General features: G+C 41.8%; 1 protein-coding gene across 4 annotated transcripts in view; it reads right to left on the bottom strand.

Moving 5' to 3' along the window:
• The window catches only part of rbms3 (RNA binding motif, single stranded interacting protein), a 253458-nt gene that overhangs the window by 21719 nt on the left and 216909 nt on the right, over positions 1 to 14830 (bottom strand). For all 4 annotated transcript variants that reach the window (XM_047604581.1, XM_047604584.1, XM_047604585.1 and 1 more), the window contains 3 exons: positions 13857 to 13900; positions 10382 to 10478; positions 7267 to 7317 (listed from right to left, as the gene is read on the bottom strand). In XM_047604581.1, the coding sequence (XP_047460537.1) occupies positions 7267 to 7317; positions 10382 to 10478; positions 13857 to 13900 (192 nt within the window). The remainder of the gene's footprint in view (positions 1 to 7266; positions 7318 to 10381; positions 10479 to 13856; positions 13901 to 14830) is intronic.

Raw genomic sequence — 14830 nt, 5'->3', positions numbered from 1 at the left:
TGTGGAGCCTGATGTAGATGAGGGATTTTGCACCTCTGGCTGTCATGTTTATCTAATGGGTATCTATTTGTTCTCCACAATGAAATGACTGCGAGAGGGATGAGGGATCATCCTCCTTCAAATTTATTGATTCATTTGTCTGTCCATCATGTGCAATATCTCGGGAGGAAGAGGATTGAATTATATCCAGGTAAACTGATGTGTTTTTATCATTGTGATTTAGAGTCTCTGAAATCACAGACAGAAATTGGGGACACAGCTAAGTGGCTGTGACTGAGATGCTGTTGCTTTCTCGCGCAGGGTAATATGTGTGCATGTGTAAAAAAAAGAAAAAAATAAGACTAACAGGAGCTCAAAATGCTCATAATAAATGTTATTATGAGAAAGATAGCACTAAGTTGTCCTCGTTGAAGAGGGCATGGTATTTAGATGGATTTACTGTGTCTGTGTGTGTGCACATGTGTGTGATAAGGCTGCTAGATGAAGCATGTAACAGTATTTGTCATGTCTTCGCGGGAGGTCCATTCCTCTCCACGGTCGGACTGCGCTCGTTTATCAGCCGTCCTCTGACCACTGTTTGTAGACAAATGGATCATTTCTCACAAGGCGATCTCTCCATATTACTCACCTTATGTACGAAGCAAATACATATATTTATATAATAATAAATATATAAATAAATAAAAAGGATTAGAAATCCAATTAAAAAACACAGCCAGCTAATAAAGCCTGCCTACCAAAGCATATCAGCTTTTGTCTCAAAAGGTCTTTTTTTTTGCCACTTTCGCAAAATTTGTTGAGGTAGTATCCAAAAAGATTAGAGTGAAAATGCGGTCGCTCAATCTTCCTGTCAGTCACCCTGGGGCTCTGCAACAATCTCTCTCTTATATGTATGAAACTTTAACCCTGAACAGATGATTTTTTATTTATTTATTTAATTTTTTTTTTTGTGCTGGCACCGGCACGGTAGCAGCAGTTGTACTCTGAAAGAGCAGTACAGAAGAGACAGGAGCAGGACGGATGAAGTGAGACAAAACTAGAGGGAGCTGTACAGGCAGAAGGAGAGAGGGAGAAAAGAGAAATGCAAAGATAGAGGACAGATAGAGGAACCCAAGGACGACTGCAGCCCTGTCTCAAATTCTGCTTCGCCCGTCAAATCCACGAGACCAACATAATGTTCCCCCTCTGAATCCGCGGAGCGTTTTTAATGTCAAGCGGGGAGATGGGTATCACACAGTGCACTGATTCACCCCTATCCGATGAGGGCGGATAGTTACGGTTCAGTTCTAAGAGGCCCAGCGAGCGTCTATTCAGAGGCTGTGCCAGGGAGAACTGGCTGGGGTGCAACAGAGAGGAATTCAATAACTCACCTCCAGTATGTAAGGGCCAGTGCACTCCAGCAAATGCATACTTGAAGCACATACAGTTCAGTGAGGAGGAGGGAAAAAAAAAAAAAAGGGGGATGGATAAGTCATGGGGAAAGACAGCAATGTTGCGCATGGCTGGTGCCGCAGTTACTCTGGCACTCGGCGCAGTGTGAGGTGAATTTGAGAGTCCGCGTGCGTGATTGATGATCTGCACGTAAGTGAGATTTACCATTGCATAGAATGTGTTTCTGCGCTCAAACAATATGTGTGTTTAGGCAGTTGTGCATCTCTTGTGCGAGCTGCACACATGCATTTTTCATCTGGGGCCTTTAGTTCTTCAGTTTTCTCCACATCTGCACAGTCTGTTGACTTGTGTGGCCCCCCTCCCCTCCCCCAGGAAAGAGAGCACAAAAGGGTGAGCGGTCATGCTGTTCTGACACCTAACGTCTAATTGCCAAAAAGAGCAAACATATGAGACGAGGAGTGTGATGAAATGATAAACTAAGAGGAGAAGAATGTCTGGAAGGAGAACAGGCTGCAGCCTCATTGAGCTGTCCACAAAAAAACAAAAAAAAAAATGCAGTCACTTTCCATCAAGCTCCACGCCGAGTGCATCATGCCCATTAATTGAGTAAACAAATTTTGAAAACTGTTCTCTACTCATTCTCTCTTTTACTGATAAATAAGTGCCGGTGCCTCTGTGGGATGAAGTCCAGTTTCGTGTGGATAGACTTGTCAAACTTAATCTACTCAAATTCACACCCCCCAAACACCATTTGTCGAAGCTGTACATGCTGCTGTGTTTTACAGCTGTTTACAGTGAAGCTGCTGTGGTCGTTAGCCGTCTAATTTACTGCCATTCAATACATCACGTGTTACGTCCAACAAATTACTGTTTAGACTTTAGGTATACAAAGGCGCTGGGAGCTAACACAAAATGAGCAGAGGCTAATTAACAAGGTTTTTTTAACAAAGCTGTTTTACCGACTCTTTAAATCGTTTCATTTCCAACGTGCTACATTTGCCTTTCTGCCAGCTACTCTGCTCAACACCATTAAGATCAGTCTAGAATTTCTCCCAAAAGAAGGCGTCTACATAATTTATCATTGCTGTTACCGGGGATGCGTCTCTTTTAATGTTCAAGTACAGATAACTTCAGATAAACATTAGAAGCCACGGCTTCCACTGAAATATCAGTTTGTTCCCCAAAAGAGAAGAAGAGTATTTAAGATACAGTAGAAAGATCAGGTTATGTTTTTCCTTTTAGGAAAGTTCAGCTCTGGGTTTTGATACAAAAAGGTTTACAAAAAGTGCACATTTTTTATAACACATTTTATCTGTCCCTTTGGCGCAATGAAAGGATGAACAGTACTATACATAGGCAAAGGTGTAACATTATGACCACCTTCCTAATATTGTCTAGGTCTCCCTTGTGCCTCCGAAACAGTTGTGACTCATCAGAGAATGGACATGGGCCTTCTGAGGGTGTCCTCTGGTGGATGCTTTGGGTGCTATGGGTGGAGGGGAGGGGCCTCTGTGGATCAGGCTTGTTCCAGTGCATCCAGTGCACAGATACTTGAACAGTTTGGGATCTAGGGAATTTGGAGTTGTTTCTAAAGCATTTTTTTTGTGTGTGTGTTTGTATCAGGCTGCATCCTGCTGGGGGTGGTCTTGGTAGGTGGTACATGTCTAAGAATCAGCTACATGTACCAGTCAGTCCTGTCAGGATATCTGGATCTGGATTATCTTCATGTCTTTAATGAATAGCTCATTTCTAGACACAAGCAGCTGGTTTTAGCTGAACATGAAGTTTCTAGCAGTGGTAGAGTCAGACAGGACTTTGTAACATGGTTACTGATGTTACTTGATATCAGCTGTTTTGACATTATCCATTTTGCTTGAGCAGTATCTGTAATTACTGCAGTAACAAAATAATTATGACAAAAGTTTTGTGGACTATGTTTTTTAATGTTTGTCTGGTACTAGTGTCTTTATTTTCCACTAATGAAGGATAATTTAATATATCTAACAGCTAAACTGGCCACAGACCCTGTACTATAAAACACAGTGTGGCTGACAATCTGTGACCTCTTCCCATTCAATGCTTGGCCGCCTCCATATTGCCCAGACACCAAGAGCACCGTCGTACAACGCTCCATTGGTTTAACATGCAACACAAGGAGGAAGCCGCCAAACTGCGGCACGATCAATTGGTTTTTAATGTTTTGAGTAGCCCCCGAGCATTTCGTGGCTAAGACACTTGGCTAATTTGATGTGATTCACTGATCTGGTGGCAGACTGTGTGTGTGTGTGTGTAAACGGTGGTCTGCTGTGCATGTAGCTGGTAGTTGGTAGATATGAGCTTTGGTCATAAAGAGAGACAGATTGGTAGCAACGATCCACTGACGGCTGTGACAGCTGGGGGTTAGCACCTAGCAGCCGTCTGGTGACAGAAAGAGCCCCTAGAACACAATGGGGACGGGTCCATGGGGACGGATATGGCCACATGGCTACTGCTGGCATGAAGGCATTATGAGATGTAGATCACAGTACAATGTGGCTGCTGCTTAGTGGCTAGTGCCAAAGGCTTCAAGAGGCCTCATGACATAAGGTTGGAAGACGGATGGCCGTCAGACATAGCACGGGCTGGTAGGGAACAACCGGTATGGACCACACATATGGCAATACATAACACATAGAGTGCACACAAACATGCATCGGGCAAATATGAGCAGCTACACAAACATGGATGACGAGGCCGTATATGTGCTGTGTTTATGTGACGACAGACGAACCACAACAATGACAGAAGACGAATAAAATGTCTTTTAAATATAGCAGAGTGTACGCACAGTCTGGATGCATGCACATTTGCCGATATATGTGAGCACACAAACCCTCGTACAAGCAATGCACGTAGACAGCGCTGCAACGCTGAGCAGTTACACAGTTAGGTCTCTGCCACGTCTGTCATTCAACTTGAATGCTGTCTCCTACCCGTGACATCTTCATTTTCGCAACAGGCAGACTCAGCAGCAGCAGGGAAAACAGGTAGCTTGTTAGCGAGCTTGCCTTAATCCAGTGTGAAACAAGTGCATACCTGACTGAGAAGTTAGCAAAAGCACAGGAGGGGAAGTGGAGACTGGGAGAGCTAAGATACTCGTAGAATAGGCAGGAAGTCGTGTGGCTGAAAGGCAAACGGAGTGCCTTTGAGGTTGAGGACAGCTGTAGCTGGGTGTGGTGTGTATGTGTATGTGTGTGTGTGTGTGTGTCTGCCAGGCTGGTGGCCTGCTGCGACCAGATTACATGTTCAACGTCCCGCAGCGGGAGTGGAAGTGAGATGGGTAGGGCCAAGTGGTAAATGGCCACTGTAGGGATCCACGCGGCTGGTTGAGCACTCCTCCAGCGAGCGAGTCCAGTGTTTCCCAATTTGTTCAGTTGTTGGGATACAAAGGATGTTGTCATCTTGTCTGACACCGACATGCTACTGACATGCTCTAGGCATAAATTTATTCTACATATGAAGTATCAACAGCTACAGCTAAGAAAAAGAAATGTTCATTTTATTCCCATATTTCTGGCATTTTTACACTTTTCTTTTGTAATCTTAAAATGCTCCTAAAGCATATGGCAGGGAGGCGGAGTTGTTTGTATTCAAATTTTTACTAAGTGCTGTGCAACATGCCAGAAAGGTAAGAATTCCTTTAATTAATATAATAACCTGATATCACAGGTAGTGGATTTTTGTAAATAATATTATTGAAACTGCCTTTATTCCTATTGCAATTTATTATGAGGCTTCCAGGTTAATATTTGGTTGTTTTCAGTCTACACCATACATATAGCTTCATGTACACTGTACTGCAAGATACTTCCAAACACCTTGGGTGATAAATTCTAATTGTAGGTTGCTACCTATGCACCTGCATGCATATTCATTTACTCATTAGCACAGAATAGTGAACTTTGATATTAATTCACGGTTTAAATTATGCAGTTGTGTGATTCATTAGACGTAACTTAAGCAAATAAATAACTCGAGATGCCCTCAGGGTGGTAATTTCCTTTCCAAACAGAAGATAAATTATTGTCTCAATAAAAAATGATAACCAAAGCTTGTTATGCACTGCACCGTAAAGCACTTCTTAGGGGTATAGCGCAGACTCAACAGTGCTTTCATGCAAAATAAAATGAAAGAAGTAGTTTTAAAAAGGATCAAATACTCATTGAATATATAATAAAGTTATATAATAATATATAATAATAAAGTATTAAAACTATTAACTCACTTATTCAAGCAGGATGATGTGACAATCAGAACATTTCGGTCAGTAACTGCCACGTTTAACAGACTCAGTTGGTGTTTTCATGCAAAATACATGAAATGAAAACTACTGAGAAATATATATAAAACTCAAATTATGTAGTTTTAGCCAAGAATCCTCACTTGCTGAATCTATGGCAAAACAAATTAAACTAAGTGCGATTCAAACGTATACAAAATAATTACGTTATCAGTAGGTAAATACTGAAAAATCATTGTGCTTTGAAGTCTCACCACCTTGTTGCACAAAACACACAGAGGACTGTCCTGCTTTGTCCCCAATATAAGAAAATCCATATCTCATATAATCTGCGTCATAGCTGCATTTCGTAAACCATCCACACTCACATTCAGACTCACGGCCAATTTAAAATCACCCAGAGCGAACCCACCAATACATTCCCTGTTGCAGGCCATTGTACTGAAGCAGTATGACACTAGTATAACTGTGGCTGTGATAAAATCTGCTGTTTTATAGTTGTAAAGAATCAAATATATTTTGCCCTTGACTGGTACCTGGTCTCATTCTGCGAAGAAAGAGCAAATGAAGAACAGAGTACAGTGAATGTGCTTCAGGGGCCACAAAAAGCCTCAAGCAACCACTAAGCCTCTGGCAGAATAAATAAAAGGCTTTAGGCAACAAAACAAGAACACGAACAGAGCTAGGATTAAAAACTAAAAAGCCCAATATTTTCGATCAAACAGTTTTCTACACCATTAACGTTCTTTGTCATTATAAGATCTGGAAATCTGTCGGTGAGCTGAACAAAACGTGAATCTAAAACAGAATATGGCGTCAGGGTGTTAGAGAAGTTAAAAGTTGAATCTCCCACTCAGTCACATTCAAGAAACTTCTTTCCTTTCACCAGTAGAAGAGATGCATGTTTTTGCCAATTATCAAATTATCCAATGACTCATTTGAGAACTGTGACTAATGCAAACAGGATTTGTGATCAGCCTGAAAAAAAAAAAAAAAGAAAAAAAAAGGATATGATGCAATGTGTCTACCTCACTGCAGCAGGCTGTGTTGCTAGTGAGCTAAATCTAATTAATAATAATTTTCCCCCTGTCTGCCGTCTGTGCTGGTAACCCTGAGCAACAGTCTGTCTCGTGCTGTGGTCTGGTAAATCACGCTGAATCGCTTCCTGGCACAACCAACATCTATAAAGTCCCAACTAAGTTTTTTTTTTTTAAATAAAATAAAATGTGTTTGATTGCTTAGGAAAATTGAACAATGTTTTTTTATTAATAGATCTCTGTATGGTACCAACAGGACCAGAAAGGCATAATCATATGCATGCAATTTAGCTGGTTTAACATTTGACCTGCAGCAGACGAATAAATGCCTTAAGCGTTTTTCCAGAGATAATCTAGTTTTCTGGTCAATCATAAGGAGCTAAATTTAAAAATGTGCCCATGTTGTAAACTATTTTCAGCTTGAAAATAAACCTCGGCACAACTGTCTCCCAACATGTCCAGTAGAAGGAAAGACTGGAGGAAAATCAAATATTTCAAACTTAAGGGTGGGGGCCCTTTGGGAGTCGAGGGCAGCTACTGCAGGTGAACGGTACTTACTGTAGGTTGCATAACATATTGTTGATGAGGCATCCATGACGTACTCTGGACCTGAAGAGAAGCACATAAAAGGTAGAAGGATTATAAACTTTCCACAGTCTCAGTCTGATCCAAGCAGTATCCCAAATTAAGCAATAAACGCTGTTCAAATATTTCACAATATGTTCAAATACACTTCAGTCTGGAGGTTTAAAAAATGATTGCACTCGTTTTAATACATCAAAACGGCCGAACTTTGCACCGATTAAGTTTTGCCAACGAATTACTGAAGGAATTTGAAAGTCTGGGCAGAGCAAATCTCCCTCCTGCCTTCTCATTATTGCCAACAGTATAACTTGTGCATAGAGCCCATAAATTAGGTTCCTTCTCTTTTATAATAATATTAACGCCCTACCCGGCGCTATTGCAAGAGGGGTGAAAGGTCTCGTGGGGACAGGCCGCAAAAAGAAAGAAAGAAAAGGCAGCAGGAGATTATTTCTATCTAAAAATTGAGGGAATTTGAATGTGGCGGACGGAATAAAGACATGCAAAGCTTTTACCAGAGGAAATTTTACACAGACATGCATATTTACGGCTCTAGACGAGAAAGTAAAAGAGATGGTGAAACAATAACAGCGGAAATGATCAAGAAACTGGAGGGACGGACAATGAACAAACAGCTTTTAGATATGCTGGAGAGAGGAATTAGACAGCTTGTAGCAGACAAACACACAGACTGGCCACTGATCCCGCTAAAATGATTAGATTAAACAAAGACAAACATGCAATAATCTGCTATAAGAGCAATCAATCCTGTGAGCCAACCCAAATGCGTGATTTGGACCCTCACCTAAACAAGCGGGATATTCTATAACGTGAAGCCAACTCTGCTTGTTTGTACATGGTAATGTTTGTTCTCCCCAGCTGAATGGGACAGCAGATAGACACAGAGGAAGCTTATCTCTAATCTCTTATCCACAGAATTTTCAGACTGAGATACTTCATGACCAACATGCGATCATTTAATAGAGAGAAAGGAGGTAGTCTTAAGAGTTAGACACTGCTCATACTGGTCTCTGGCTGAAATGGGAGAAGGAAATCCTTTGTCAAAGCTGCAACAACCTTTTTAGTGGTTCAGTGTGCATATGGTATGTACGAGTGTGTGTGCATGGCACTACATTCATTGCATAGAGAGGCACTGACAACTTTATTAGATCCATCTCAGAAAATGCTCCCAAGTGCGGCATATGTCATAAAAAGATGTACTTTCCAAAAAAAGGGGCCACAAACCAGGGGTCGTTTTTCCTTTTCACAACTACAGTAATTCTTAAAGAATAGTTATTTCAATTTTTATGTTCAGTGGGAGAGAACATCAAAATAGACGGGACCGAGAAAATGTACACAAACAAAAAAGCTCCCTACCTCTGGCTGAACTCTCCAGCCTGTGTTACAATTTAAAACAGCCTGTCAGCTATTAAGCCAAAGAGCGGTCCGGTCAGTCGATCAGCCAACAGGCAGCCAGTTGGCCCCCCGTTCAGCCAGTCACATGTAAAGCCAGTTAGCTAGTTAGCGCAGCCAGCCAGACGCATATTTAGTCAGTCAGAGAGCCAGTCTCTACAGCCAGTAATGTAAACAAGGCCACGGGTGGCTGGCTGGCTGGCTGGCTGGCTGCACTAACTGAAATCTTGGTAGTGATTTGACCTGGACTGGCTCCTGTCATGTGGATCATCAAAGCTGTGTTTTCCAGGACACTTAGCCAATCATCATTCAAGCTCACCGGAGCCAAGCTCAAAAGAACACCAGAACACTGCTGCTGGTATGGGTCATTTGCAGATTTGATAAATCAATACCATCAAAACTGCAGCACAGAAAAACACGGACTTGAGGTAAACATAAAAGAAGGAATAGCACAAAAAGTTGTAGGTTTTCATTACAAAGGCTATACTTTCCATCATAAAAGGAAGTGATTTCCTTTTGTCTGGCGTACGACTGCCCGGCTTGTCTCCTCCTTTTCTTTTTCCTGCGTCTCTTTGTACTTGAGCAGGAGATGAAGGACTCACCTTCCTGCCGTGACTGGCTGAAGGGCAATATTACAGGAAGCGGCAGCAGAGCTGCCCGATATTGAAACTGTGAGGATTAATATTCCTCAAAAGCCCGGCCATTGTTTTTGATAAATCAATTTGGGAAGCCTTCCGAGAGGGGATTAGAGACGCGCCCTGGCCCACTTTCATCCCTCCTCCTCTCTCCCCTGCCCCTCCACCGTAAGGTACTGGACCAGAGTTTTAATCAAGCGTGCCTCAAAGACGGGCACGGCAACCTTCAGCCTCCTCGGCCCACCCACCAGAGCCACCGCCATCACCGCCACCTGAACTATCATTCCTCCTCTCCCTAGACGTCTTTCTCTCCATCTGTCTCTTCCGTTTTCCCGTCCATCCTTCATCTCCTTCTCTCTCGCTCACCTCCTTTTCTGTGCATGCATAACAGAGCCGATGTTAAATGATAGTGTCTGGGCGGGAGGGCACAGTGGCCGTGCCTCTCCGTGTTTGGATTCACCAGAGGGCACCGCGTGAAATGTGCAGTGACGGAAAATGGTTAACGCTCCTGACATATCACAGGGCCAATTTTCACGTTCCTGTTCTGTTCTGTTGCATTACGCCGCAGATCACAGCCGTGAGGAATGTGGAAATTCGCTCGGGAAGAGGAAGGGGTTGTGTTGAAGTTGGTAAAAATAAAATTAAATGGAAAAAATTTTATTAGCGGCGGAGAGAGCACAAAAGAGGTCAGGAAACTGGGAGGGAGGGAACAGTTTGTTTTTCCTAGACACTTTCATCCTTGATGGGCGCGTTTTTTTTTTCTTTTTTTCTACGCCATCAGCCTTTCTTTCTTTTTTTTTTATCTCCCTTCTTGTTGCTTGTCTACTGATGCCTGTTGTGTTTGCCGCCTACGAAACAGATGTCATCAAGCACAGCTGGAGTGGTGAAGAAACAACGATAGAAGAAGAGAGAATCTCATGCTGTTTCTGCAGCACGCCCCCTCTCTCACATCCTCCTACATAAAGTAAACCCCCCCTATTACACACACACACACACACACAGACACAGACAATCTACCCATAAAGCAGTGCATTACGGCTCACCTGATATGTGGAAACGGGGGAAGCAGCGATGAAGGGCGTGATGGAGGTCTGTGCGATCATGCGGTTGGTGGCGATGCTGTAAGGCGAGGAGTAGAACCTGAGGACGGAAGAAAAGGAGGGAAGAGTAAAAATCAGGTAAAAAAGAGAGAGACGTTATAGCTAATTTGTATTTGGTTTATGTAGCTCATTACATAAATAATACACTGAATTAACGTCATACACTATCACGCAATACAACAGGGTCCAAAAGCCTGAGAGCACTAACATAGATACTCCTATTTTGCTTTGATTTGTAATTTAAGGCAGATGTTTTCATCATCAAACGTTATATCAGCGGAACAATATCAAAGAATAGAATATTTTAATATTTGGCCTGCTTTTGCTTCTAATGACAGCAATGCACTGGAGCTGCACGGACTAGATAATCCACATCATCCCGGCGTGATCTGAGCTTCTTGTGATGTCAAGATTGTTGAGTGACTTTCACTGTCTGCGAGTGGCCCCATCGATGTTCAGGGGGGTAAAGGTCAGGTGACGGCGGAGAAAAGTCCGCGGCAGTCAGCGCCCCCCTCCCTTTTATCGTCTTTGTTCTTCAAGTAGATCCTCAAAGCTTTTTGAGTTTGGGCTCATTATCCCGCTGCAGAATGAAACCTTCTCAAGCGTTGAGGAATGGAGTGCTATTTCTACTTGGTCAGGGTGGAGCAGATTTGGTGCGGCCTCAGAGGAGCTAAAACAAGTCTGGACTTAAATATTCCCATGTCTCACTGGGACTTTGATAAACGGCAATATGAGCCTCTCGCCTGTTCGCCTCCTCGCATACACCTATCTGTTCCTGCCACACGTGATACGTCGATCTAAATCTAAATAGGACCGTTTCAACTCCGTCCAAGTTGTTAAATTATTTGTACGTCTGAGCCCAACCCAAGAATTTGCCGTTTGTTCACCCCTAGAGAAGTGGTTTAGAAATCACTGCTCGTCCACTCAAATCACAACCAGACAGCATGTTTTTTTTTTCCTTAGCTGATTGAAGCGTACTCCATTTAGCAAATTCTGCATCTATGATGAAGTTGTTTTTCTTTCGGTGAACAAAGCCTGATGCATTAATCTCGTGATAGCGTGGCCATATTTGTTCTGCCCGATCGTGCTTTGGATACAACTGATCCAGTCTCCTCAGAATGTTTTAGAGCTCAATGCACAGTCCCCCTCCCTAGAGAAAGCCACATCCTTTACTCAGAATAACAATCTAACTTTGAACACTTTTGCACTGATCCTTATGTTTCCCACTATTACTGTTAGGAAGCCAAGTTCAGCTGGAAATGTAGCCGTGTTTACAGAGGCGAACAATAACTGCAAATTTGATTCGTAAATAGATGAAATCCAAAGTCAATGTTTGTTTCTGTGGAACGGAATCAACTCAACCAAATTTGACTTTTTGAACAAAGGAGTTAACATGGCCTACATGACTAATTTGATTCATGGCCTAAACGAAACCTAAATAATGGTTTCTGCTGTTTTTAAATGCCTCTAAATCTTACAACTTCATGTGAGAATATAACAGATATTTGATGTGATCTAAATCTTTTGGACCAGACTGTATACACAAAGGTTTCCTTGTCTACAGGAAAGACAATCCACTTGCACACCAGATCATACACACTTCCACACACACACACACACACACCAACACACTGTAGATTCATCCTGTAACCTTTTTCTGAAATAAACACTTGGCCATATATTGTATTTTGAATGGCACATGAAAGTTTCATGAAGTGCTCTCAAATGAAAAGCAATGTTTTTATCACATCAAAATGAGCTTTGTCATCATATAAAGAAGGAGGTCTGTATTTATTTTACACACTGATTCCAGTATTTGGCTACACGGTGCCCCGATGGCTACTGACTTAAGTAGCGCGCTTGCAGGCTGAGCTCGGAGGAAATTCAATGCATTTCAAGAAGCTGCGGTTTGACTTAACCTGCAGAGAAATGAGGTGGTCGGCTACGCTAGTTTATCTCACCGCTGAAGGTTTACAGCAAACGAATGTCACCGAGAATCCCCCAGGAGGCTAAGTGAAACGTCCAACAGTCGCTGGAACGGTAAATTTCAACACACAGCATCGACGTGGCGTGTTGTTTACGACATTTTATTTTAGCATTAATGTTCTAGAGACACCAGGTACAGACTAACAGCACACAGAACAGGATTTGACTGAGCACACGTGTGTAAAATCAATATACAGAATAACACACTGTAAAGCTTTCTGTATGTGTGTGTATTTTGTTCATCCGTATCCAAAATATATCTCCACAAGTATGTGTCATAACACTTTCTGGTCATTTTAGCCCTAAATTAGAATTTATGGCCAAGGGAAGCGTTACCACTTTAAACATTTTCTACAGCTCTACTTTTAATGAGGTCACAAAGTAAATAAAACATATATTTAAAGACAAAATTAAAGATTTCCTAGCACAAGAATTACTAATGAGGATGTTAAGCTACGGGGCTTGTTTTTAAGGTGGAATCCATTTTAATATAATATTCTCCTATTAAAGTATATACTTGAATTTATTTAAATATTAATGCAGACGAGAAAATGTAAATTCAGCCCCGAAACTGCATATATATGCATTTGATATGGGACATTTGCATTGCAATTATATGTTAAATCTACTAATCCATTTGTCACTTGAATATTCAAGCACCTTTATGCCCAATCTAAAGAAAGTGCATTTCTGTTTAAAATTCGAAGTTCTTTTGCTTTTTTTCCTCCACTTTGCATTACTTTGCTAGATGATCCAGCGAGTCCACATTGCATTAACACAACTGAATCTGATTACTTTTCCATTCTTTGTTGCTTAATCTGTGTTATTTCCCTTTTTTTCGGGACTATGATCACATCCCTTAATGACTCGATAATGAGGCCCTCCTTTCCTAGTGGGTTTGTTGATCTCTTTGGGATAATAATTTGTCAGATTTGCAGCATGACAGGCTGCGTGAAATGAGTGATGCTATTCAGTCAGTTTTTTTTTTTTTTTTTTGAGATTGACTGAGAGCCACTGGGGGATAAGTGGTTTAGGAAGCGGGGAGCGAGGAGCTTCCTGTGGATGACTGTGGCCAGAGGGAGATAGAGGGGAGCCCCAGCACTCTCCTTCCTGTCTCAGTACTTAGGGGAAAAATAAAACACGTTGCCGGGTCATTTATTTCCACAGCACCATTAAGCCGTGACACAAAGACACAAAAAAGGAACGTACGCATATACACGAGCTCACACTCCTCCCCTTTGCCATTTTTCACCTGACCCCGCCAATGAAAACCGATATTTGAAGCCCATATAGATTTCCTTAATCAAACAGTAACAAAGTGCAAACACTACATTAATCTTTATGTATGACAGTGGTATTGACTGGGGCCCTACGAGCCAAGAGGTGAGTGTGTTCAGCGGTGCCAAGGATGGATTGACTGTGAAGCTCTTACCCATTCTGCATTGCAGCAGGATCGTATGTTAACGCCATGCCAGTCTGAAAGAGGAAACATGCAGGATTAATCACAAATTAAGACATCAGTTAATTAGAACAACGTAATTAAAAAAAGAACAGAGAGCAGAAGAAGACAATGACATGTTTCTTCTTTGAATACCACCAAAGGAGCACATCAAAATGGTGGGAAATGTGCTTTTTGTTACTTTTTTTTGTTGATAATTACATGAGATGATTGTGTGTTTTAACAAACAGATCAAACAAACGAGGATTTAATGTGATAACCGGTGAGCTTCAGGGGCACTGGTTCCCAGAGCAGGCTAGCAGTTTCCTGCTTACTTCCTGTGTTTCTGCTAAGCTAACCGCCTTCATATTCAGAGTGGATTCGCTATTCGCTAGTGGTATCAATGCAACCAACGTGGCGAGGAAGCTGGTGTATTTCCTAAGAATATCTTTAAGTCCTACAGACAGATACACACATGAACGACAAAAAACTGTGACCACAAATCCGACACACTTTCTGCATCTTGTATTAACGACTTTTGTTTATCTTGTACTGGTGTGTTACGTGTCGCAGGCAAAGCCGTCGATACACATATATATATATATCCCTGCACCAATGTCACCAAGATAATATCATGTACGTTTATTGTACTTGGGGACTAACATGATTTGGACCTTGATTCTTTTTGCTGAAAATAAATTCAATCAAATTTAAATCAACTCATTTCAAATTGGAAAAACTGACAAAGTGACAAAGGCAATGCGGGAGAAAGCTTAGTCAATAGGACAAAGCGAATTAGTATTGAGGACGAGTCCTTTTCTATTGCAATCACGTACGATCATGTTTTTATGAATGAGAGGAAATGAAGAAATACCCTTTGGAGAGAGAAGGAGTGAGCAGAAGAACCGCGCTCCTTGTCTGGTGATGGTGTGAGACTGTGTGTTTGTGTATGTGTGTTTGTGTATGTG

The sequence above is a fragment of the Mugil cephalus genome, chromosome 14 (assembly GCF_022458985.1).
Source record: "Mugil cephalus isolate CIBA_MC_2020 chromosome 14, CIBA_Mcephalus_1.1, whole genome shotgun sequence".
Lineage (NCBI taxonomy): Eukaryota > Metazoa > Chordata > Actinopteri > Mugiliformes > Mugilidae > Mugil > Mugil cephalus.
This window is presented reverse-complemented; position numbering and strand designations above follow the sequence as displayed.